This window comes from Macaca mulatta, chromosome 3 (genome assembly GCF_049350105.2).
Source record: "Macaca mulatta isolate MMU2019108-1 chromosome 3, T2T-MMU8v2.0, whole genome shotgun sequence".
Taxonomy (NCBI): domain Eukaryota; kingdom Metazoa; phylum Chordata; class Mammalia; order Primates; family Cercopithecidae; genus Macaca; species Macaca mulatta.
The window spans coordinates 46261143-46287470 of record NC_133408.1 but is presented as its reverse complement, the minus strand read 5'-3'; the positions used below and the strand labels follow the sequence as shown (position 1 = coordinate 46287470).

Sequence of the window (26328 nt, the reverse complement as noted above, 5' to 3'; positions counted from 1 at the left end):
CCTTCACCCATGAATTGGGAAACAAGTCCATCTGACTGTGTGTCCATGAACCTCATTCTATGAGAATAGGAAGAGAATAGTGTATATAGAAGAGCTTTCTGGACTGGAAAGGATCCTACAGAGAGTATGAGTGTTTGGTGCTGGCGGGGAACCCATGGGGACAGGCAGCAGGTGGCACATCCCACCTCATGCTTGGGGCTCAGTTGTGCCTCAGGAGAGACAGTTTCTGTCACAACAGCTCTGCCTCACCCTGCCAGGTCTGGGGGTATGATCTGAATTCTGTCACACTTCTGATGGCAAAGAGTTCACATGATTTTGTCATTTATTTTTAATTTAGTGCAATTGTAGAAGATGAACTGTAACATCCATATTTTAAGCAAACAGGTGTTTTGAAAACTTACCTCAGGATTGTCACTTTACCAGAGATCTGTTCCCACCTCCAAAGCCAGTAGGCATGGCTGGTGGGTGCTGAAGTGTGTTTTGTTAACTTAGACCGTTTTCCCCGCAGGAAGAAATCATTTGATCAGTTAATGGTGTCTGAATAGTGGAAACGTGTGTGTGTCTTGTGTATGCATGAACTTACTGAGCAAGATTGGAAATAAGTGTTTGTTTCGGTCGCAGATAATGGAGTGGAGTTCAGTTCTCCTGTATGGGCTTAACATTTTTGGCATTGGAGTCTATTGATATAACTGAAATGTGATTTTTTTTTCCTTCAATGCAAATTTGAAGATATCCTAAATTTGTATCAGAATTGACAGATCCGTGGCTCTGGTACTGGCCTTGAAAGTGGCACAGCACTTGGGGAGGCTGAGGCGGGAGGATCGCTTAAGCTCAGTTTGAGACTAGTCTGGGCAACATAGTGAGACCTTGTCCCTACAAGAAATTAAAAAATTAGTCAGGTGTGGTGGTGCACACCCTGTAGTCCCAGGTACTCAGGAGGCTCCGGTGGGAGCATCACTGGAGCCCAGGAGTTCGAGACTGCAGTGAGCTGTGTTCGTGCCACTGCATTCTAGCCTGGGTGACAGAGTGAGGCCCTGGCCCAGAAACTGAATGAGTGAATGGATGGATGGTTCCTCCCTCAGAGGGGCCTAACTTAGCTGGGGAACAAAGCCAGCTGTATGGGAAGTAATTGAATAGTAAACTATATGATTCTTAGAGTAAATAGGATTAAAAAGAGGGAGCTGATCATTGATGGTTAGAGTTGTAATTCCCAGAGCAGTCAAAACAGTTATGTACACGTGGGGATCAGTAGAACATTGTCCAATTTTTATTTTGCCAAGTCACTGCTCTGCCACCATTTTTTATTACCTCTTTCATTAAAGAAAGGACATTTTCACATGAAAAAAGCAGGAAAGACATAACATCAGAACAAAGAGCAGCCACTTAAAATTAGTTTCGTTTTCTGAAAACCCCGCTTACATTGTCCTTATTGTTTTGGTGTTGGCACTAGTGAAAATGTCATCACAGACTGACGTGTGGGGAACACTGGCTTGAGGGAGGCTTCCCTGACAAAATGCCTGGCCTGGACCCTGAATCTAGGGCCCAGCAAAGACAGAGGGATTGTCTGATGGGCTAAGAAGCAAGAATAGACTCTTGGAGGTGGTTGGGGTGGGTAAAAGGGGCTAATCCAAGCTACACCTTGAGGAATAGTGGGAAGGAAATAAATGTGTTGTAGGGAATGGGAAACCTTCACACCCAGGGAGAAACTCAGATTCACACTAAAATATAATACAGGGTCATTTTTGTTGTTGTTTGTTGTTGTTGTTGATGTTTTTGCCTAAGAACATGACAATGGCATTCAAAAGATTGATCCGGGCTGGGCACGGTGGCTCAGGCCTATAATCTCAGCACTTCGGGAGGCCGAGGCAGGAGTATCACTCGAGGCCAGGTGTTTGAGAGCAGCCTGGGCAACATAGTGAGACCTTGTTTCTACAGAAATTTTTTTAAAATAGGAAAATTAGCTGAGCATAGTGGTGCATGCCTATAGCGCCAGCTACTCAGGAGGCCGAGGTGGGAGGATCACTTGAGCCCAGGAGTTTGAGGCTGCAGTCAGCCATGATTGTGCCCCTGTACTCTAGACTGGGCAAAGTGAGATCTTGCCTCTACAGATACAAAAAAGATTGATACAGTGGCTAAATGTCTTGTGGACCAGGGAGGCTTCCATCAGGGAGGACACAGTTGTGTGCAGGGGATGCCAAGAAGAAGAGGGTGGGTTTAAAAATACGGAACAGACAAATTCAAGAGACATTCAGAAGAAGACAGACAGTGATAGGACTTGGAGACACAGAAATATAAGAAGAAGACAGGAATAAAAACATTGCAGTGAAAGTTTCTAGCCACAGGCTAGAGAAATAGAAGAAGTATTGACACAAATTAGAAACTTTCACAAGATTGAATAAAGTACTAAATTTTTGCTGTCGTTCATTGTTGGAGTGGGTGAATCCACAAGTAGTATTTTTTTGGTGGGAGGGACAGTCTCGCTCTGTCACCCAGGCTGGAGTGCAGTGCCGTGATCTTGGCTTTTTGCATTTTTTTTATAGAGATGGGATCTTGCCATGTTGCCTAGGCTGGTCTCGAACTCCTGAACTCAAGCAATCCCACCTGCCTCAGTCTCCCAAAGTGCTGGGCTTACAGGCATGAGCCATTGTCTGGCCAAAGCAAAATTTTCTTTGTGCTAACACTGCTGAGACCTTTCCCCACTTTATGATGTAACCAGATTCCACTGGAATGAGCCTTAAACTCAAACACTGTATGAGCAAAGATTAATATTTGTGAGACATGTGACCGGGTTATTCTATTCAGAAGCAATCTAGCACCAGCACCTCCGAAAACCAGGGCCCAGAATTGGTGGCTAATATTTGAGACTGCACAGGGAGGTGGGGAGGGATCGGAGGCTCACAAGGCTAGAGTTTTGCAAGGGGAAGGCACTGGAGAATTTTAAAAGGAAGATAGACATGAGATTTAAGTCTTGAAACGGTCACATCATCATAGCTTGTGTTGGGAACTTGGACAAGGGTGGAGATGCTAAGAAGGTAACATATGTGAGATTGAGAGGAAAAAGGGAGAACATGTAGTCTTCTCGCTTGTGCCTTTTTTTTTTTTTTTTTTTTTTGAGACGAAATCTCGCTATCACCAGGCTGGAGTGCAGTGGCGCGATCTCAGCTCACTGCAACCTCCGCCTCCTGGGTTCAAGTGATTCTCCTGCCTAAACCTCCCGAGTAGCTGGGACTACATGCACGCACCTCCACGCCCAGCTAGTTTTTGTCTTTTTAGTAGAGACGGGGCTTCACCGTGTTGGCCAGGATGGTCTCGATCTTTTGACCTTGTGATCCGCCCGCATCAGCCTCCCAAAGTGCTGGGATTACAGGTGTGAGCCACCGCTCCCGGCCTCGCTTGTTCCTTTGATGGGGGCTGCTAAGGTCTCTGAACTGAGGGATCCTGGGAGAGGACCAGGTTTCTAGTCAGATTGGGAAGAACTTCAGTTTTGGATACTTTTGAGTTTTATAGGAGAGCTGTTGAGATATTCCAAGCTTTGGAAAAGAAAAGGAAAGCTGAAGCAAACAGAACATTATAGGCCCATGTGAAGACAGCCCAAATAGATGGGTGATTTCAAATTAATGCGAGAAAACTCATAGCTCGTCTATATCCAAATAACAATGAGAAAATGCAACAAAAGGAATGATTCCATTCACAATAGTAACAAAAAATACCCAAAGAATCCACCCAAATAGAAACGTGCAAGACTTTTATGAAATACTTTAAAATCTCAGCTGGATGCAGTGGCTCGCATCTGTAATCTCAGCATTTTGGGAGACCGAGGCTGGTGGATTGCTTGAACCCAGGAATTTCAGACCAGCCTGGGCAACATACTGAAACCCCATCTCTACAAAAAAATTATCCAAGTGTGCTGGTGTTTATCTGTGGTCCCAGCTCCTTGGGAGGCTGAGGTGGGAGGCTCACGGAGCCTGGGAAGCTCGAGGCTGCAGTGAGCTGTGATCGCATCACTGCACTCCAGCCTGGGTGACAGAGACTCTGTCTCAAAAAAAGAAAACAACAACCCAACTCACTTAAGGGCATCAAAAAACTTAATAAAGGGATAAATATGCTACATTCAAGAATGAGAATACTCAATATTGTAAATAGGTAAAAAATTTCCTTATTCACTTGTGAAGTCATTGTTTAAAAACTTGCTTAGAATGATTCTAAATGTCAATGGGAAAAATAAGCACATGAGACTAGCCAGGCAAACGCTGGACAAACAGTAATGATGAGGTTTTAGGGCTGTGGATTTTCTATTTTTCACATTTCCATATTTTCAAGTATGTATTACTTTTGTAATTAGAGTAACAAGAAATGAAACATCAGCAGGAGGTGGAATTAATAGTGATCTATCCACTAAAAAGACTGAGGTGGAAAGGAAGGATTACATTACTCCGAAGAAGAAATGTTACTATTGACTATACAGAAATAATATCAAGGAATACTATGAACAAGTGTATGCCAACAATTTGATAACATGGGTGAAATCAACAAACATCTACAAAGACACAAATTACGAAGGCTGAAGAAGAAAGGGAAAAATCTGAATAGACTTATAAAAACTGACGAGATCAACAAACTTCTGGAAATTCACAAACTACCAGGGCTGATTGAAGAAGAAATGGAAAAATCTGACTAGATTTACAAAAAGTAAAGAGATTGGATTAGTAATTTAAAACACTTCTCATAAAGAAGTGTCTAGAGGCCATCACTGATGAACTCTACCCAACATTAAAAAATAATTAACACCAATTCTTCACAAATTCTTCCAAAACAAAACAACACAAAAAGACGAGGAGGAGAAGGGAATATTTCCCAGCTCATTTTATGAGGCCAGTATCACTCTGATACCAAAACTACATAGCCTAGGAAGGAAAGGAAAATACAAACCAATGTCCCTTATGAATATAGAAGTGAAATTCCTCAACAAAATGCTAGCAAACTGAATATAGCAACGTATTAAAAGGATTGTGTACCATGACCAAGTTGAGTGTATCTCACAATGCAGGGTTGGTTTAACAACTTAAAATCAATTAATGTCACACACTGTATCAATAGACAAAGGCCAAACTCCAAACCAGCATCTCCACACATGTAGAAAAAGCATTTGACAGAATCTAACACCACTTCGTGATGTCAAGTAATCCGCCTGCCTCGGCCTCCCAAAGTGTGCTGGGTGGTGTGTGCTTGTAATCCTAGCTACCGGGGAGGCTGAGGCAAGAGGACTGCTTGAACCCAGGAGTTTGAGGCTGCAGTGAGCTAGGATCATGCCACTGCACTCCAGCCTGGGCAATAGAGCAAGACCCTGTCTCGTAAAAAAAAAGTATATTGATAAACCCATCTGAATGTGTTTCCGATTGTTAGTTTAAACTGGGTATGGCGTTTCTTTTGGGGATGATAAAAATGTTCTAAAATTGCTTGTAATGATAGTTGTCCAACCCATGAGTATACTAAAAACCACTTTATTACACACCTTAAATGGGTGAATTGTGTGCTATATAACTTATATCTTGGCTGGGCATGGTGGCCTAGGCCTGTAATCCCAGCACTTTGGGAGGCGAAGGTGGGAGGATTGCTTGAGGCCAGGAGCTTGGGACCAAGCCTGGGCAACGTAGTCAGACTGTCTCTTTAAAAAAAAGAAGTTAGCTGGGTGTGGTGGTGTGTGCCTGTAGTCCCAGCAACTTGAGAGGCTGAGGCTGGAGGATCCCTAGAGCCCAGGGGTTTGAGGCTACAGTGAGCTATGACTGTGCCACTGCATTTCAGCCTGGGGTGATGGAGTGAGACCCTGTCTCTTTTATATATCTATATACATAGATATATAGATTATCTATATATATTGTATATAGATTTATATCTATATTATAGATATATAGATTATATATCTATTTATCTTGATAAAGCTATATATAGCTTATCACTTATGACATTCACTTAGTTTTTATAAAACTAAGTGAAACTTGACAGAACAATATTATGTGAACACATTTTTGTAAAATATAAGTTCTTAATAAAATATAATATGCTTAAAATTGAGGACAATCTGTAAAGCAAAAGACAAAAGCACCTCAGTGTCTCCCTGACAAAGTCACTTTCATTGTGTAGCAAGCATGTCCGGTGACAAACTGTCTCAACAGTAATTGATACCACCTCATTACTCATTAATAAAATGATAGGAGGCTTAATTGCATTCTTTCTATACATCAATACTGTGCTTAGTTCTTTGTTTTGGAGACACAGTCTCGCTCAGTCGCCCAGGCTGGAGCACAGTGGTGCAATCTTGGCTCACTGCAGCCTCTGCCTCCCGGGTTCAAGTGATTCTCCTGCCTCAGCCACTGGAGTAGCTGGGATTACAGACATGCACCACCACGCCCAGCTAATTTTTGTATTTTAGTAGAGACAGGGTTTCTCCATGTTGGCCAGGCTGGTCTTGAACTCCTGACCTCAGGTGACCTGCCCGCCTCAGCCTCCCAAAGTGCTGGGATTGCAGGCATGAGCTACCACGCCCAGCGTGTGCTAAGTTCTTAACATGCATTTTATCATATTTTGTTCACATCACCCTGATGATGGCCCCATATTCGTTTATTTACTACCTTCCCCTTGCTTACTATTTTCCAACATATCAAAGTTTACATTTACAAAGTTGTATTATTTATCAGAATACAAAAAATGCATAGCTTCTTCTGTCATTAGCAGTACCTATAAGGATAAATACTTCAGGTCTTTATTTGAATTGGTTTTTATGTGATTGTATGCAGTATAAGAGAATATTGGTAGGCTGGGTGCAGTGGCTCAAGCCTGTAAACCCAGCACTCTGGGAGACCAAGGTGGGAGGACCACTTGAGGCCAGGAGTTCAGGACTAGCCTGGGCAACATAGTAAGACCCTATCTCTACAAAAACAAGAAAATTTAGCCAGGGGTGGGGGCGTGTGCCTATAATCCTAGCTACTGGGAGGGCTGAGGCAAGAGGATTGCTTGATCCCAGGCTGCAGTGAGCTATGATCATGCCACTGCACTCCAGCCTGGGGAACAGAGCAAGACCCTGTCTCTTTAAAAAAAAACAACAACAAAAAGCATATTGATAAACCCATCTGAATGTGTTTAAGATTTTTAGTTTAAACTAAAGCATTTTGTATTTGTTATAGTTGATCTTCAGTTTGAGAAGAAAACACTTTTTAGATGGTTGTCCATTTTTTGTTTCATGTGATACTAGATTTGAAAGTCAAATCTTTGGCAAAGCTAATTTTTAGAGTCTTTTTGTTCTGGTGTAAATATAGATTAGCTATTATGGAAATCTTGTCTTTAATGCTAACCTGAGTAATTTTTCTTTGTTTTTAGTGTTATGTGCCAAGAACCTTGCAAAGAAAGACTTCTTCAGTAAGTAAACACTTATTTTTTTCCCTCTTATAATATTATGCATGTATTTCTGAAATTTTAAACTTTAAAAAAAGATTGAGTGTATTCTCTTTAAAGTCTGACCTTTACTTAATAGAAATCCATGGTTTTCCAAACTTTATTTCCCAGTTGACTACAACATGGGGGTTCCTTAGCTGAAAGACACAGAACTTAATAAATCATAACCCAAAACCTGCCTTTCATTTCCTGTTCTGGTCACACCCAGTTTTTTCTGCCTCTCTACCTATGAGAATATTGCTTTCTGCTGGATGATGTATTCTCAGCTCTAATACAAATGAAACACTTTTCTATAAAACAGCTGGATTTGCATAAAATTGTTAATCAGATTTTATAAATTAAATCACATTTACAGCATCCTGTAATTAAAGGAATTGCAAATATAGAGACTCTTTTTCTAAAGGAAGGAATCACTCCTTAAGAAAGTCACCTAGTATCTGGTCAGTGCCTGCAGCATTAAATTCTTCACACACTTTCTGATCCACACAGGACATCTTTCAGTTCTTGAGTAGTAGTATTCACGCTTTCAAGATGAAGAAACTTAGGCTCAAAGGCTTTCTCCAGGTAGCCAGGAAGCTCCAGCATGGTGGCTCGTGTCCATCTCTATCTCTGACAACTGTCCACTTTGCCATCTGTCTGATGTAATAAACCTGTCTGATTCATTCCCTAGCATTTAGGGACTTAACTGAATTAAGGCCTGGTGAATACTTGCTTCCATAGATAAGATAGGCAGAGATCAGTAAACACATTTCGGGGCACTATTAATTTTTAGAAAGTCTAAATACAATTACTTTCAGACACTTTTCCCTCCACTTAATTAGCCCCGCTTTAATAGAAATTTGAATGTAAGCCTATTTTTTTTTGTCACTTTCTTTTCTTCCCTTTAAAAATCTGAGTATGGAGGCATACTAGGTCCTCTCTTAGAAAGCTTAGTAGACATAACTTATTTTGCTGATTGAAATTATCCTGAAATTAGAGAACAAAATGTACAATGGTAATCTTTACCGAACGAGATGATCCTGAAGCTCCCTTTAGCCTGAATTGTGTTCTGTGTCACATGGATAGATCTGAGGTCTCATCTAGGTGTGCATCTCCTCTCTCCTCTAGGGCTCCCCGACCCTTTTGCAAAGATTGTCGTGGATGGGTCTGGGCAGTGCCACTCAACCGACACTGTGAAAAACACATTGGACCCAAAGTGGAACCAGCACTATGATCTGTGAGTTGAATGTTCTGTAAACCCCATGCGGAGTGGCAAGAAAGCAGGTGTCTAGCTTTTACGAGAAACATTTAAGAAAAAAAAAAAAAAAAGGATGACTTTTTTTTTTTTTTTTTTTGAGACGGAATCTCGCTCTGTCGCCCAGACTGGAGTGCAGTGGCACGATCTCTGCTCACTGCAAGCTCCGCCTCCTGGGTTCGCGCCATTCTCCTGCCTCAGCCTCCTGAGTAGCTGGGACTACAGGTGCCCGCCACCTCGCTCAGCTAGTTTTTTGTATTTTTTTTTTAGTAGAGACGGGGTTTCACCGTGTTAGCCAGGATGGTCTCGATCTCCTGACCTCGTGATCCGCCCGTCTCGGCCTCCCAAAGTGCTGGGATTATAGGCTGGAGCCACCGCGCCCGGCCGGATGACTTTTTATTGATACCAAAAGCGGATGGCCAAATGAATGTCTACGTTGCCTAATTTTAGAATTTATGTACTTGGAAGTTCTTGCATTTGCCATTTTCTTTTTTTCTTTTCCTTTTTTTTTTTTGAGATGGAATCTCACTCTGTCACCCAGGCTGGAGTGCAGTGGCATGATCTCAGCTCACTGCAACCTCTGCCTCCCGGGTACAAGCGATTCCCCTACCTTAGCCTCACAAGTAGCTGGGATTATGGACATACGCTACCATCCCCAGCTAATATTTGTATTTTTTAGTAGAGACGGGGTTTCACCATGTTGGCCAGTCTGGTCCTGAACTCCTGACCTCACGTGATCTGCCCACCTTGGCCTCCCATAGTGTTGGGATTACAGGCGTGAGCCACCGCGCCCGACTGCATCTGGCATTTTCATAGATTTTTTATGGTTTGGTTTCATACCTGTGATCCTCAAACTTTTCAATCTCCTGGCCATTTTAGCAGAAAAAAAGGCTGTAGTTTGTAAACTCCACGTGCTACTGTTTTTCAGCAAAACCCTAAACCTAGTTGTAGTTTCTACCTAAAAAATGCATTTTTTTTTTTTTTTGAGACGGAGTTTTGCTTTGTCACCCAGGGTAGAGTGTGCAGTGGTGTGATCTCAGCTCACTGCGACCTCCACCTCCTGGATTCAAGCGATTCTCCTGCCTCAGCCTCCTCAGTAGCTGGGATTACAGGCACCTGTAACCATGCCTGACTAATTTTTATAGTTTTAGTAGAGATGGGGTTTCACCATCTTGGCCAGGCTGGTCTTGAACTCCTGACCTCATGATCCACCCGCCTCGGCTTCCCAAAGTGCTCGGATTACAGGCATGAGCCACCAGTGCTTTGCCTAAAAAATGCATTATTACGACTATATGTTTCTGTTGACTTTGGAAATTTTTGCTTTTTAGTACATATATATTTTCTGCAACAGAAAATACAGTTTTATTTGATCAAAGCCATCAGACAATTTCTTATATTCATTCAAAAACTGGATTGTATTTTGAAGACCACTATTTTATTTTATTTTTTAATTTAATTTAATTTTTTTTTGAAAACAGAGTCTCACTCTGTTGCCCAGGCTGGAGCTCAGTGGCGCAATCTCGGCTCACCGCAACCTCCTCCTCTTCGGTTTAAGCAATTCTCATTCCTCAGCCTCCCGAGTAACTGGGATTACAGGCGCCCGCCACCACGCCCGGCTAATTTTTGTATTTTTAGTGGAGATGGGTTTCACCACGTTGGCCAGTCTGGTCTCGACCTCCTGACCTCAGGTGATCCACCTGCCTCAGCCTCCCAAAGTGCTGGGATCATAGGCGTGAGCCACCGCGCCCGGCCATGAAGACCACTATTTTGTATGCACCCAAGTTTTCATGTTCCTACTAAGATATTTTCATCAAAGTAATCCTGAAAGATTATTGTCTTTTAATTAACACAAATTATACTGTGTTTGGGTGGGATTTTTATTTTTATTTTATTTTTTGAGACAGAGTCTCGCTCTGTTGCCCAGGCTGGAGTGCAGTGGCAAGATCTTGGCTCATTGCAAGCTCCGCCTCCCGGGTTCACGCCATTCTCCTGCTTTAGCCTCCTGAGTAGCTGGGACTACAGGCGCCCGCCACTGTGCCCGGCTAATGTTTTGTATTTTTAGTAGGGACGGGGTTTCACCATGTTAGCCAGGATGGTCTCGATCTCCTGACCTCGTGATCCGCCCGCCTTGGCCTCCCAAAGCGCTGGGATTACAGGCTTGAGCCACCGTGCCCGGCCTTGGGTGGGATTTTTAAGAATTATATTCTAAGATTCAGTTTCAGTGACACTGAGGCTCTGTAAGTGGGTTGAGTTCCTGTCTCTGTGGTTGACTTGCAGTGACAGTAAATGGAGGTTTAATGTCTTAGTGTCCTCTTGTGTACTTCGAATAGATCCATAGGTTTGTAAGTAGTCCCTTGTTACAAACCAGTATTCTATATCAAACCTAATTGGTGAGAATTTATGAATCATGTTTCTGTCCTATGCAACTATTAAAATATAGTAAATTTGCCAGGTGCAGTGCCTCACACCTGTAATCCAAGCACTTTGGGAGGCCGAGGCAGGTGGATCACCTGAGGTCAGGAGGTTAAGACCAGCCAGCCTGGCCAACATGGTGAAATCCCGTCTCTACTAAAAATACAAAAATTAGCCAGGCATGATGGCAGGTGCCTGTAATCTCAGCTACTGAGGAGGCTGAGGCAGGAGAATTCCTTGAACCCAGGAGGCGGAGGTTGCAGAGAGCCGAGACTGCGCCATTGCACTCCAGCCTGGGCGACAAGAGCAAAATTCTGTCTCAAAAAAAAAAAAATAATAAATAAAATATAGTAAGTTTGTTATAAGATTATTATTATCATGTGGTTATCTACATTTGCTCCTTCTGTAAGGAGCAAAGTAATTCTTCTTCCCAGCCAGTCGAAATTAATGGACACGTATTTATTAAATGCCTGTTACGTGTGTAATACAGAGGCAACATTATTCTATAAGATTTCTTAAAGAGAAAATCTCATTGAGCTATCATAATTCAGAAATACAATTAAAGGCTGGGCATGGTGGCTCATGCCTGTAATCCCAGAACTTTGGGAGGCCAAGGCAGGCAGATCACCTGAGGTGAGGAGTTCAAGACCAACCTGGCCACATGGTGAAACCCCATCTCTACTAAAAATAGAAAAATTAGCTGGGCATGGTGATGCACACCTGTAGTCCCAGCTATTCGTGAGGCTGAGGCAGGAGAATCACTTGAACTTGGGAGGTAGAAGTTGCAGTGAGCCATCACGCAACTGCGCTCCAGCCTGGGGGCAACAGAGCAGGATTCTATCTCAAAAAAAAAAAAAAAAAAAGAAAGAAAGAAACACAATTAAAATTGAGTTTTGCTCTTTCTTTCCAGATATGTTGGGAAAACGGATTCGATAACCATTAGCGTGTGGAACCACAAGAAAATTCACAAGAAACAGGGAGCTGGCTTCCTGGGCTGTGTGCGGCTGCTTTCCAACGCCATCAGCAGATTAAAAGATACCGGATGTAAGAACCTAACGCTTTCCTGCCTTTTAATGCAACCGAAGAAAGCTTAGGAGGCATCGTTTTTTGTTTCGATTGCTGAATACTGAATTCCTGCCTTCCTCCCTAGTTCACATTCCTTGGGTTAAGTTTTGAATTGTTTGTTTACAGACCAGCGTTTGGATCTATGCAAACTAAACCCCTCAGATACTGATGCAGTTCGTGGCCAGATAGTGGGTAAGAACTTTCTTGTCTGTGTAAAGAGATGCTTTTCTAGAACTTACATTCAACCCTTCATCGCCGAGAACTCACGTACAGGCACTGACGATGCCGACGGGCCTCAGAGGCCAGACCACATACGGGGCCTTCTCTTCAGTACTAGGAAGTTTTATTATTTTATCTAATTCCCTTCTCCTGGCTTTTTTTTTCCTTCTGTTTTTTCTTTTTTTTTGAGATGGAGTGCAGTGGTGAGATCTCAGCTCACTGCAACCTCTGCCTCCCAGGTTCAAGCGATTCTCCTGCCTCAGCCTCCCGAGTACTTGGGACCACAGATGTGAGCCCCCACGCCCGGCTAATTTTTGTATTTTTAGTAGAGATGGAGTTTCACCAAGTTGGCCAGGCTGGTCTCAATCTCCTGACCTTAAGTGATCTGCCCACCTCGGCCTCCCAAAGTACTGGGCTTACAGACGTGAACCACCGCGCCCGGTCCCCTTCTCCTGGCTTTTAAAGTTGAGTTAAAATGACTCGGGTGCAGAAAGATTTAGGGTTAGAATTTTAAATGTAATTTTAATCATCACGTTTATGGACACTACATTTGTGACTGCATTATCCAAGGGTAGATAATAAGAATGGTGGCCGCACATATAGGAGTTGGGAAATAGTTGCTTCTGGAAGCCCCATCATATACGTAAAAAGCAAAGAGTTGTGAAGAATTCCATGTAATATAATCTCTACAGCCAGGGGATTGCATTATTTAGAGTGAAAAATTAAAGTGTGCTAACATTACAAAGTTTGACTAGAGGCAGTCTGTTGGAAGTGATTCAGCTGTTAAATAGCTCACCCTATTATCCTCCCATTTGTATTAGTAGTATTTTAGGGTAACTGAGATACTGACTTGTAAGCACTGCTGCACGGAATCAAAACGGTCTCTCTGCAGCATACTGGAGTGATTCTAACTCCAAATCTTCTAGGTATTGTCCTGTGTAGACCTGACTCAAGATAAAGGAATAGTGCAGGCATACACCCTGAAATCTACCATCATGAAAAAGTTCTCACTGAATGCTTTCTTGTGTGTAATTTCTTTTTTTTTTTCTTTGTGGAGGGATGTGCCAGGGAGAAAAACGAGTAACTGAAAACAACTTTATAAAAGTCTTGTTCATAGTAAAGATAGAGAATAAATATTTAGATTCACTTAGACTTTGCAGATGCTAAATGTACTCTCTGTGTCTTGATTCATTTATTTTTTTGAGACTGAATCTTGCTCTGTCGCCCAGGCTGGAGTGCAGTGGCGCGATCTCAGCTCACTGCAAGCTCCGCCTCCCGGGTGTAAGCGATTCTCCTGCCTCAGCCTCCCGAGTAGCTGGGGTTACAGCTGCCCGCCACCACGCCTGGGTGATTTTTTGTGTTTTTAGTAGAGACGGGGTTTCGCCATGTTGGCCAGGCTGGTCTGGAACTCCTGGCCTCAGGTGATCCGCCCGCCTTGGTCTCCCAATGTGCTGGTATTACAGGTGTCAGCCACCGTGCCTGGCCTCTCTGTGTCTTTATTAAACTTAAGTCGGAATGTTCTTAAGAAATAAAAACTGGGCTCAGTGGCACATGCCTATAGTCTAGCTACTCTGAGGCTGAGGCGGGAGGATTGCTTGAGCCCAGGAGTTTGAGGCCAGCCTGGGCAACACAGTGAGACTTAATCCCCCCCAAAAAAACTTCTTTATTTTTTTTTAATTTTCAATTTTTTTGGAGACAGAGTCTCACTCTGTCACCCCTGCTGCAGTTCGGTGGTGCGATCTTAGCTCACTGTAAGGATCTCCGCCTCCTGGGTTCAAGCAATTCTCCTGCCTCAGCCTCCCAAGTAGCTGGGACTACAAGTGTGAGCCACCATGCCCGGCTAATTTTTGTATTTTTAGTAGAGATGGGATTTTGCCACGTTGCCCAGGCTGGTCTCAAACTCCTGAGCTCAGGCGATCCACCCGTCTCGGCCTCCCTAAGTGCTGGGATTACAGGCATGAGCCACTGTGCCCGGCCCAAAAAAAAGTCTTCTTAAAAAATAAATCTTCTTAAAAATAGAGGGACTGAATATTGCATTGTTATTTTTATGGAGGCCAGAAGAAACATAGCACCCTTTTCTGAGCCACATTTACAAGGAATATTCCAAGTAGGACGCAGCTACCGGAGTAAAATGCTTCGTGTTCGAAAGCATAGGAATATATGTGTGTATGCATACACATATGCCTCATTTTTTATGATATCGTACATAAATGCTAAATGAGCAGTGACTCACTGTGTTATAATTATGTAAACCCCGCTGGGTTTTAACACAAGTCGTTCTTTTCTCTTTTAGTCAGTTTACAGACACGAGACAGAATAGGAACTGGCGGCTCGGTGGTGGACTGCAGGGGACTGTTAGAAAATGAAGGGTACGTATGACCACAGCGAGAGGCAGGCCGAGTTCTCTGCTGCCTTAACCTCTCGGCCTATAGGAGAGTGCCCTTTGCTCCTTAAGTCACTCTGCAGAATGCTTGAGATGCATAAGGATGTTGGGATAAAACTGTGAACCACTTTGCTTGTCTATTAAGGAAGCTGTAAAAACAACTGGGGTTGGCCAGGCAGAGTGGCTCACGCCTGTAATCCCAGCAGTTTGGGAGGCCGAGGCGGGTGGATCACGACGTCAGGAGATTGAGACCATCCTGGCTAATATGGTGAAACCCCATCTCTACTAAAAATATAAAAAATTAGCCAGGCGTGGTGGCAGGAGCCTGTTGTCCCAGCCTACTCAGGAGGTTGAGGCAGGAGAATTGCTTGAACCTGGGAGGAGGAGGTTGCAATGAGCAGAGATCGCGCCACTGCACTGCAGCCTGGGTGACAGAGTGAGACCCTGTCTCAGAAACAAACAAACAAAAACAAACAACAACAACAACAACAATTCAGGTTGTGCCTGAAAGACTCAGAATCCAATGAAAGAGGCTCCCATGGGCCAAAGATGGGTGAGTTTGAGCATCAATAAGGATTATAACTGCCTGTAATCCCAGCACTTTGGGAGGTCAAGGTGGCCGGAGGCTTTGGTCTCGAGTTTGAGACCAGCCAGGGCAATATAGCGAGACTTTGTCTCTGCTAAAAAAATAAAAAATAAGAAATTAGCTGGGGCCGGGCGCGGTGGCTCACGCCTGTAATCCCAGCACTTTGGGAGGCCGAGGCGGGCGGATCACAAGGTCAGGAGATCGAGACCACGGTGAAACCCCGTCTCTACTAAAAATACAAAAAATTAGCCGGGCGCAGTGGCGGGCGCCTGTAGTCCCAGCTACTCAGGAGGCTGAGGCAGGAGAATGGCGTAAACCCAGGAGGCGGAGCTTGCAGTGAGCCGAGATCGCGCCACTGCACTCCAGCCTGGGCGACAGAGCGAGACTCCGTCTCAAAAAACAAAAAAACAAACAAAAAAAAAAGAAATTAGCTGGGCATGGTGGCATGCACCTATAGTCCCAGCTGCTAGGGAAGCTGAGGTGGGAGGATTGCTTTGAGTCCAGGAGTTTGCAGTTGCGGTGAACCCTGATGACACCACTGCCCTCCACCTTGGGCGACACAGCAAGACCCTGGCTCAAAGAGAAGAAAAGAATTATAACTGCCATGAATTTGGAACATATCAAATATATTAAAAATCCTTGGGTTCATAATGACGGGGGAAAGAACTCAACACACTAAAAACAAACTGCCGAAGTGTCATTGGTCACTGTCACAATTTTGCAGTCCCCCATGAATTAATGGACCTGGCCAACAATCAATAATTGCTAACATCACAGAAGAGAGATGATCCAACGTTAACACACCTCTTGGAAATACTGGGGACCAGGAGTGTGTCTCACGGCCCCAAGGGAATATAATTAACAAGCATCCAAAATGGGGCCCTCTGTAGGACAGACACCCACTGTCTTCAACAGATAGACTGCGAGGAAAGCAAAGACAGGAGGGGAGGAGAACTGTCAACAATTCATATGAAAACAAACTTGAGACATAGCTACACATGCAAGGTGTGGACTTTGGATCCTGATTTATGAAACAATTGGAGAAATCTGAACACTGGCATTTGATTTTTTAAAAAATTAATGAACATTTTTCAGTCGTGATAATGGAAAAAGTCCTTGTCTTTTAGAGGGACAATATAGATCCTTTTAGAGGCTGAAATATTTAAGGATGAAGTCATAAAATGTTGGGGTTGGTGGGGGGGATTGGAAGAGTGGACATTGGATGATGGTTAGTTGGGAGGGGTGGACACGGGGGGTTCATTGTACTGGTCTCTCATTTTTTGTACATATTTGAAATTTTTCAATCTAAGATTTTAAAAAAGTATTTGCTTCTAAGGGACAGTAGCCTATTAAGGTAAATTGTCTTCAAAATTGCTCAGGGGGTAAAGATTGATGTTTAAAAAGTACCTAAAGGTATTTTGGTATTTTATGTAACCAGGAGTTTCATTATAGAGTAAAATAACAAGGAAAATGGAGTATTTGGATATGATTTTATTTTATTTTCAAGATGGAGTCTTGCTCTGTCACCCAGGCTGGAGTACAGTGGTGCAATCTTGGCTCACTGCAACCTCCTGGGTTCAAGCAATTCTCGTGCCTCAGCCTCCCAAGTAGCTGGGACCATGGGCATGTGCCACCATGCCTAGCTAATTTTTGTATTTTTAATAGAGATGGGGTTTCACCATGTTGGTCAGGCTGGTCTTGAACTCCTGACCTCAAGTGATCTGCCCACCTCGGCCTCCCGAAGTTGGGATTACAGATGTGAGCCACCGCACCCGGACTGGATGTGATTTTAAATCAAGAAAAATGAGATCTCATTTCACGAACTCCTCTGGGTCTAAGGCTGGTTTCTTCTAATCATTCCAGTCTACCCTACGGTGAAACTGTACAGTTGGCCTTGGGGACACTCCAGCCACCTGTTCCTCTTAGAAGAGTCTGTCTTTCTGTTTGAGTGGCACAGGGTGAATTTTACAAAACTAGGCCCTTGGAACACTGGACATTGTTAAAGGAAAGCAAATGAATGTATGTGACAGTGTCCCCAGGACACTAGCCCTAGGGCGCTGGTCTTGTGACTCCTCCATGGTGACACCATGCCTGCCTGCTCTTGTCCCTTTCAGATCGGTGTATGAAGACTCAGGGCCTGGGAGGCCACTCAGCTGCTTCATGGAGGAACCAGCCCCTTACACAGATAGCACCGGTGCTGCTGCCGGAGGAGGGAACTGCAGGTTTGTGGAGTCCCCAAGTCAAGATCAAAGACTTCAGGCACAGCGGCTTCGAAACCCTGATGTGCGAGGTTCACTACAGACGCCCCAGAACCGACCACACGGCCACCAGTCCCCGGAACTGCCCGAAGGCTACGGTGAGAGAATGTACCCTGCTGTGGCCAGTGCCATCTGCCCTGTTTCCACGAGCTTGACTTTTTTTTTTTTTTTTTGAGACAAGGTCTCGCTCTGTCACCCATGCTGGAGTGCAGTGGCATGATCCTGGCTTACAGCAGCCTTGACCTCCCTAGCTCAAGTGATCCTCCCAAGTAGCTGGGATTACAGGCACACACCATCATGCCCAGCTAATTTTTGTATTTTTTGTAGAGAATGGGTCTCGCCATGTTGCCCAGGCTGGTCTCAAACTCCTGGGCTCAAGTGATCCGTTTGCCTCAGCCGCCCAAGTGCTGGGATTACCGACATGAGCCACGGCACCCGGCCTTTAACCTTTTTTGAGTAGCCTGTTTGTGCCGTAAGTGCGGATGTTTGCATGGCTATGCCATTTGATAATCGTGGCAGTGTAAAGACAACTGGAAGAAAATGGTGCTCAATCTAGCTAAGCATGAATTTTCAGCAATTGCTCCACATCTCCCAGTCTAGAAATCAAGTGAAAATCTTAGGCAAACGAAGACCAGAGCCAACCAAGATAACATGTAGGCTAGATGAGGATGTCTGTAGTGCTCTGGAAAGGAGAGCATGGGGCAAGACGGAGAAGAGGGGATTATTTGGCCACCTCAGAAGAACCGGGAGAAGACGGGGAGCGTTAGCTAGATGTAGATAATACCAGAAGGGAGGGCATCGAGGGTTGGTTACAGACTCTCCCTGGAACTCAAGTTGTCTAATGTGGATCCCTGATTTCTTGTGTAGAACAAAGAACAACAGTCCAGGGCCAGGTTTACTTTTTGCACACACAGACCGGAGTTAGCACGTGGCACGACCCTAGGATACCAAGGTAAGCCTCCTGAAATGCACACCCTCCCAGCTGTCTTTCCAGCAGTTGACTTGAAAAGCCAGTGCCCTCTCCCAGATGTGTTGCTCTTGTTTCAAACTAAAAATATTGATGAATGAGATGATATTGATGTCTGGGATTTCCTTCAGATAAGCTGGGGTGGGGGGAGTGGCCAGGGGTACGTTTGAAACGAGGTTGACCGTGATCATTGCTGAAGTTGGTTACACAGCGATTCCTTATGATCGCTCATTTTTTATATGCTTAAAATTTTCTGTCATAAGTCAAGGAAATGTAAAGACTCTGTTACCCTTTCTGTCTTCTACTTTACTGTCCCCATTGCCTCAGTCCCTCGGGGACCATTCCTGGGGGAGATGAAGCTTTTCTATACGAATTCCTTCTGCAAGGCCATACATCTGAGCCCAGGTTAGAGAGACCCCCCCACCCCATAACAGAGTTAAGTTTCTTTGTTTCTTTTCTTTGCTTTTTATTTCCTTTTGGAATAGCATTACTACCTAATACGAGTTTTGGTAATACTTAGTTCCTTTTTATTCATAATTTGTTTCATCTGAGAATAAACTTCCTGTCTTTGATTTTCCAAATCTGTGTTTAATTTACGACTCAGTACCTATAATGAGACTGGAAATATATTACCTGCAAACGAATGCGTGTCTCTTTTGTACCCCGTTAGAAATGACAGGCTTTTGTGTTAATTAGAAACATCTTGGTCGGTAAAGCTGTGCTCCCTTCTGACTGTAGATTGTGTTGAAATGATTAATCAGGAGAATAATCATTCTTAGCGTGGAAAATACTTGTTGAACAAAAAGCCCATTTGAAAATGAGAATGGCTTGTCCTGCAACTGTTTAGAAGCAAGTTTCTGAATGCATGTTCCTGTATTCTCCCTTCCCCCTGAAAAGCTTGGTGCTGTCTGGGAACTTTCCAATGAAGAAACCCTTCTGGCCTGGAGCGTTTAATGACACTTGTGAATTCAGTTAGTTTTCTGACAGCACTAAGATACTTCCTACTATTTGGGCCTTCTTTCCTATAAGAAATGATATTCCATGGGGAGCCCCTGTTCCTTATCATGGTTATAAGCGCTCAAACTTCCTTTTTTTTTTTTTTGAGATGGAATTTTGCTCTTGTCACCCAGGCTGGAGTGCAATGGTGTGATCTGGGCTCACTGCAACCTCCACCTCCCGGGTTCAAACGATTCTCCTGCCTCAGCCTCCCAAGTACCGGGATTACAGGCACCCGCCACCACACCCAACTAATTTTTGTATTATTAGTAGAGATGGGGTTTCATCATGTTGGCCAGGATGGTCTTGAACTCCTGACCTCAGGTGATCTGCCCGCCTCCCAGAGTGCTGGGATTACAGGCGTGAGCCACCGCACCCAGCCTGAAAGTTTGGTTTTTAATCTCTTGGATGTTGCTGCTGTTTGCAACAGAGGGGCCTGGACTGAGTGGAGGTTTGGCGTAAGTAGCACCACGAAGGTCCATCTTAGCAGAGCTGGGACACAGACACCTTGATAAGGAACCTCTGTGGCTTCTGTTGCTGACTTTTGGCCTCATTCCTCCGTACTCAGTTGGATAAACCTCTCTGTATCTTCCATTTTGGTAGAGACCTTAACAGTGTGAACTGTGATGAACTTGGACCACTGCCGCCGGGCTGGGAAGTCAGAAGTACAGTTTCTGGGAGGATATATTTTGTAGATCATAATAACCGAACAACCCAGTTTACAGACCCAAGGTTACACCACATCATGAAGTAAGACTTTAAAAATAGTTTTTGCTGACCTCTTTCATTGATAATTGAATGTTTTCTTGGACTGATTTGTGTGAATGTATTGACTGCCTTGCTGGTTGGGTAATAAGCGTGGTCAAAATGATGTTAGATATTTGGTGGATAACTGCATATTTTAAACTCTTAAATTAGCTGTGAAGAGCAGTGAAGCCCTAGATTGCTGCTACCCTTTTCTTACTTGCAGCCTAGATAAAATTTACCGAGATGGGAGTCTTAGGCAGCTTCACGAAGGAAGCTTCTGCAGGCAGCGCTCTGGAGACATGCCGCCCTTAGGTTGAGAAGTAGAGATAGGCGATGTCCTCCCCCTAGTGCCTGCACGGTGGGGAACTCGATACCTGGGAACTGGGAATTCTCTTGGATCCCATATTTAGTGTTCCAGGCCTGTTGTGTTCTCAGAGCCAAACATCCCACGTAGCTCTTTTTTAAATTTTGAGACAGAGTCCCGCTCTGTCGCCCAGGCTGGAGTGCAGTGGCGCGATCTCGGCTCACTGCAAGCTCCGTCTCCCTAGTTCAAGTGATTCTCCTGCCTCAGCCTACTGAGTAGCTGGGACTACAGGCACCTGCCACCATACCCGGCTAATTTATTGTTTTTTTAGTAGAGATGGGATTTTGCCACGTTGGCCAGGCTGGTCCCAAATTCCTGACTTCGGGTGATCTGCCTGTCTCGGCCTCCCGAAGTGCTGGGATTACAGGCATGAGCCACTGCTCCCACCCTCGACATAGCTCTTTTTACCGACAGCTGTGTGTCTCCGTGGCAAAACTTAAACCGGACAACTGCCACTTTGTCACCGTACTAATCCTCCTCCTTTTATTTTACTGAAAGTTTGCTCTCAATGAGCAGGCATGGAAATCTCTTGGCGGTAAAAATGAGGGATGGTTTTCATTAGATTTCACTTGAGCGGTCTGTTGTGCCTATCATTAGATTTCATTTGAGCTCTCCACTGTTATCTCCTTTAAAATTTTTTCCCGTCATCTCCATTTCATTCTAACTGCCAAGGTGCATCTGATGGTATTGGTCCATCTCATGGGTGTGTAATAGATACATAATAAATGACAACCATTTCCATTTTTATTTGTAGTAGTAATGTGCGAGATAAGTGGTTGCTTGGAATTGGGGTACCTCCCTTTTTTTTTTTGAGACAGAGTCTGGCTCTGTCGCCCAGGCTGGAGGGCAGTGGCGCGATCTCGGCTCACTGCAACCTCCACTTCCCGGGTTCAAATGATTTTCCTCTCTCAGCCTCCTGAGTAGCTGGGATTACAGGTGCCCACCACCACACCTGGCTAATTTTTTGTATTTTTAGTAGAGACCGGGGTTCACCATGTTGTCCAGGCTGGTCTCGAACTCCTGACCTCAGGTGATTCACCTGCCTCGGCCTCCCAAAGTGCTGGGATTACAGGCTTGAGCCACCACGCCCGGCCTGGGGTACCTCCTTTATTGTACTGTAGACCTATATTTAGGCTAATGTGGCCATCAGCGACTTTTACACAGCTAGCTAGGTACCTGGTTATGCCATCAGGGAAGCAAATTCTCCCTGAAGGTGCATGTAGCAAGCCCTCTCCGCCTACCCTGTCGCGTATGTGGGTGCTTGCAGCTCCCCTGGCCGGGGCTTCAGAGTGACTCTCTGCGTCTCTTCTTCCCAAGTCACCAGTGCCAACTCAAGGAGCCCAGCCAGCCGCTGCCACTGCCCAGCGAGGGCTCTCTGGAGGACGAGGAGCTTCCTGCCCAGAGATACGAAAGAGATCTAGTCCAGAAGCTGAAAGTCCTCAGACACGAACTGTCGCTTCAGCAGCCCCAAGCTGGTCACTGCCGCATCGAAGTGTCCAGAGAAGAAATCTTCGAGGTAGAGAGTTCAGGGCCACTGCCCAGACCCTGTTCAGAAACAAATAAGGCAGCTCAGACAAAGGAATCTCAAATGCCTTTGTTTTAAAGGGCTGCTTTAAATGAACTGCTTTGTGGGTGATGTCTGCGTTTCAGGGAACCCTTCTTTCTCTTGGTATTTCAGGTATTGATTTTATTACTAAGGGAAGTGCAGAGTTTGTCAGAACCACAGCCTGTGTAGAGGGAGGGAACGGTATTTATTTCCTCTCATGGTAAAAAGGGAGACAACTAAATAGTTTCACCTCTAGGTTTTCATAGAAACTAGCACTAAAAAATAGTGGGAACCGCCTTGTCTACATGATGCAGGTTAAATATTCCTGCAATCTGCGCCTTCCCCAGAGCTAGGCAGTCTCCCTCCTCTCTTCTTGTACGAGATGTCATCTGAGGGCTGTCCTTCTCAGGGCAGCTCAGGGGCTGGGGGCCGTCCTGCTTCTCCTGTGGAAATTGGCGGGGAGCAGGTGGCTCCTGGGACAGGTTCTGTCCCTTACACGGCTTCCTGCAGGAGCAGATCTCTAAACAGACTGGCCCTTTTCCCAAGAAAGCTGACCATTCGGAAAAATCTCCATGGCATTTGGGCCATTTCCTGCCCTCCTTTGTGGAGACACTGTCAGAAATGATCAAAGGAGACAGAGCACAGATTCTTCTTGGGTGACAGTGCTGAGGGAGCACAGCGGGGCAAGGAGCTGAGCGCCTTCCCCACCGCCAGGGCTGGGCCTGGGTGTTGGATGGGCAGCTTGGCCGCAGTGCCCAGCCCTGCCTGCTGCATGTCTGCCCTTGTTGCAGGGTTAGAAAAGCGCTGAAGTACTGACTTAACTACCAGATTGTTTCCTCTTTCCCTCTCAGGTTGCCAGAGTGTTTTTTTGTTTTTTTTTTTTTTTTTTTTTTTTTTGAGACAGAGTCTCGCTCTGTTGCCAAGGCTGGAGTGCGTGATCTCGGCTTACTGCAAGCTCCGCCTCCCAGGTTCAAGCGATCCTCCTGCCTCAGCCTCCCAAGTAGCTGGGATTACAGGCACTCGCCACCACACCCGGTTAATTTTTTGTATTTTTAGTAGAGACGGGGTTTCACCATGTTGGCCAGGCTGGTCTCGAACTCCTGACCTCAGGTGATCCGCCCACCTCGGCCTCCCAAAGTGCTGGGATTACAGGTGTGCGCCACTGCACCCAGCTGGGTTGCTGGAGTTTGAATTGCGTTAAATTTAAAGCATAAAAAAATTCTTAAGTACTTTGTTACTGAATCTACATCTACAGACATGTAGTAGCTTCTACTTCAAGTGCTGAGTCTGAGGGAATAGCAGGCTGATCACATGTGTTCTGTGCTGTGCTTAAGCCACCTTATGTCTTACTTAAAAACTTAAAATCTTTTTGCTTTTTGACTCAGTGTGAAGTCAAATGTGATTTTTCACTTTAGATATAAAAACAGGCTCAGAACTCCCTTAGCATTCAGACTTTCTAACGTCTTGATTTTGGTTGCAATACATAAGTTGTTTATAGTGTGCACTGAAATTAATCTATACAGAGAAAAACCAACCCTAGTGAGATTTGTCCTTCACTCCTTGGTGATTCACTGAAAACAGACACGTGTTTCCCTTAAGGTTAGTGTTTCCTGGCATTGTGTTTGTTTTGTTGTTGTCTCAGAGGGAGAAACTGAGAAAAAAGATGATGGAATATACTAGATACCAAAGAAACATTCCGATTAGGAGCCAGATAAAACTTGAATTGGAATGGATGCTTATTCTTAACCAGGCGCCATTACCAATAACCGCTTATAACTTGAAGAATAAGAAATATTCTTCTCTCTGAAACTGTGATGTTGCTATTCAGGAGTCTTACCGCCAGATAATGAAGATGCGACCCAAAGACTTGAAGAAACGGCTAATGGTGAAATTCCGCGGGGAAGAAGGTTTGGATTACGGTGGCGTGGCCAGGTGAGTTGCTAATTCACCTTCTCTGCTGCGTGGATTTCCGTCTTTTCAGGAGAAGTCATTTGCCCTTCTCCAGTGCTCATCACCAAGCACTCCTGGGCAGGGCTGATGTCTCCCTGGAGCAGTTGGGCCAGCATGCGCTGGCTGCAGCCACCCTCTAACAGGAATTCCTCAGAGCGTGCTCGTGCCAGCCTCTAGCCATAACCTACCAGAATATCCATGATCATCACCACTAATCAACTTCTTGTAAAGCTAGAATTCAGCTTTTAAACTCACTCCCTTCTTTTGAAACATAATTTCAGGACATGCTCCTGAAATTAACACAGGAGGTGGCCTTGCTCTCCTCTGTAGAGGATTTTCTGCAGGGAGCAGGGCAGGGACTGCGTTTGTGCATGTAAACTGCATGTAAATCGCATTCATGTCAAAAGAATTATATGTAAAATGTTGAAATTGTGGTCAAAATAATTCAAGAAAATGATATTTAAAAACCAGAATAGAATGATGAAAAGCTGCTATTTCACGTCCTGCCTCTTTTCACTTTCAAGACAATTTTTCTTTTTTGTCTTTTTTGAGACAGAATCTTGCTCGGTTGCCCAGGCTGGAGTGCAGTGGCGCAATCATAGCTCACTGCAGCTTCAACCTTCAGGGCTCAAGCCAGCCTCCCACCTCAGCCTCCCAAGTAGCTGGAACTACAGGTGTGTAACACCACGCCTGGCTAATTTTTAAAAAGTTTTTTGTAGAGATGAGGTCTTACTATGTTGCCCAGGCTGGTCTCAAACTCCTGGGCTCAAGCCATCCTCCCATCTTGGCCCCCAAAGTGCTGAGATTGCAGGTGTGAACCACTGTGCTTGGCTAAGACAACTGCTCCTTAACTCATTTAGCTCTTTGTTTGAATAGGTGTCTTATTATTTCTGGATTTAATGATTTATGGGCATATACAGAAGATAGACTGACTCTAGTTACTCTCATGTTCAATTTAGTAATATGAATCTTTTAGTTCTTCCCTCATTTGTAACTTCATGTCCTGTGCTTTCACCTTTAGTTTTTGATTTATCAACTAGAGACATGATCTCTGGACCTCTCAGTTGCATAAGAACAGGATATTCATACTTGTAACTTCTCTTCAGCATTCCTTCTGCCTCTTAAATTCTGTCATCTGTAATACTACTTTTATATTGTCAAGGTTAAGATTTACATTCTCTTCTGTAACCAAAATTTGGTGAGTCTCCTATGCCTGTCTACCAATTATTTGTAAAGGGATGAAAGTTTATATGGTTTGTATTATTATGAATGAAAATATTGTCCATTAAGGGGTTAAATAGTTTCTAGAATTTGTTTAACTTTTTGGAACAAATTCTAATTTTTCCAAGAATTTCTTCTTCCCTTTTTTTCTGGAGACAGAGTCTCACTCTGTGGCCCAGGCTGGAGTCCACTGGCTGGATCTCAGCTCACTGCTACCTCCACCTCCCAGGTTCAAGTGATTCTTGCGCCTCAGCCCCCTGAGTAGCTGGGATTACAGGAGCGAGTCACCATGTCCAGCTAATTTTTGTATTTTTAGTAGAGATGGGGTTTCACCATGGTGGCCAGGTGGGTGCTGAACTCCTGACCTCAGGTGATCCTCCCGCCTTGGCTTCCCTCCCCAGTAGCTTTCACTGTCTCTATTGCCCCTTGAACTTCAAGTCCTCCAGGACGGTTACACATCATACCTTCTGACAGCCCTCCTGTGTCTCCTGCAAGGCTTCTGTGCAGCCTGATGGCAGTTCTCTCGCTCCTCCGTGCCACAGTCGTCGTGAGACTTCACTGCTTCCCTGGGTGAGGTCCATTGTCCTGGGCGTCCCGCAGCTTCCCCTTTCTTGGCGTCCTCCCTTGTCATGCTGTGACCACCTCATGGTTGTGTGGTGTGATGTCTCCGTTTCTCGTCTGCATTTTCCGAGAGACTCAAACTGCACACAGCCAGGAACCTTGTCTTGTTCACAGCTGATCCCCGGTTCTTAGAACAGCAGCTAACACACAGCGGAACACTTGTCTCCGTAAATATGTGCCAAATGAATGAATTTTATTTTTTGTTAATTTCTTCGCACATTTTCTTTCTTTGGTCGTTCTGAAATGCTTGTTACTCAGCTGTTGGACTCCCTGGTTTGGTCTGGTAGGAGTTACATTCCTTCCGCGTCTT

General features: G+C 44.6%; 1 protein-coding gene and 1 long non-coding RNA gene across 5 annotated transcripts in view; one reads left to right on the top strand and one right to left on the bottom strand.

Annotated features, from left to right (window-relative positions):
* SMURF1 (SMAD specific E3 ubiquitin protein ligase 1) overlaps positions 1-26328 on the top strand; it is a 122484-nt gene that overhangs the window by 79606 nt on the left and 16550 nt on the right. For 3 of the 4 annotated variants that reach the window (XM_015134323.3, XM_077995222.1, NM_001257631.1), the window contains 10 exon segments: positions 7375-7413; positions 8557-8665; positions 12006-12139; positions 12287-12352; positions 14673-14748; positions 17463-17704; positions 18474-18558; positions 20173-20319; positions 21998-22196; positions 24055-24158. In XM_015134323.3, the coding sequence (XP_014989809.1) occupies positions 7375-7413; positions 8557-8665; positions 12006-12139; positions 12287-12352; positions 14673-14748; positions 17463-17704; positions 18474-18558; positions 20173-20319; positions 21998-22196; positions 24055-24158 (1201 nt within the window). 4 annotated transcript variants of the gene reach the window in all.
* Positions 21641-26328, bottom strand: part of LOC114676870 (uncharacterized) — a 33339-nt gene continuing 28651 nt past the window's right edge. Inside the window, exon 4 of the long non-coding RNA XR_003727994.2 lies at positions 21641-22225. This is a non-coding gene — a long non-coding RNA (uncharacterized LOC114676870). The remainder of the gene's footprint in view (positions 22226-26328) is intronic.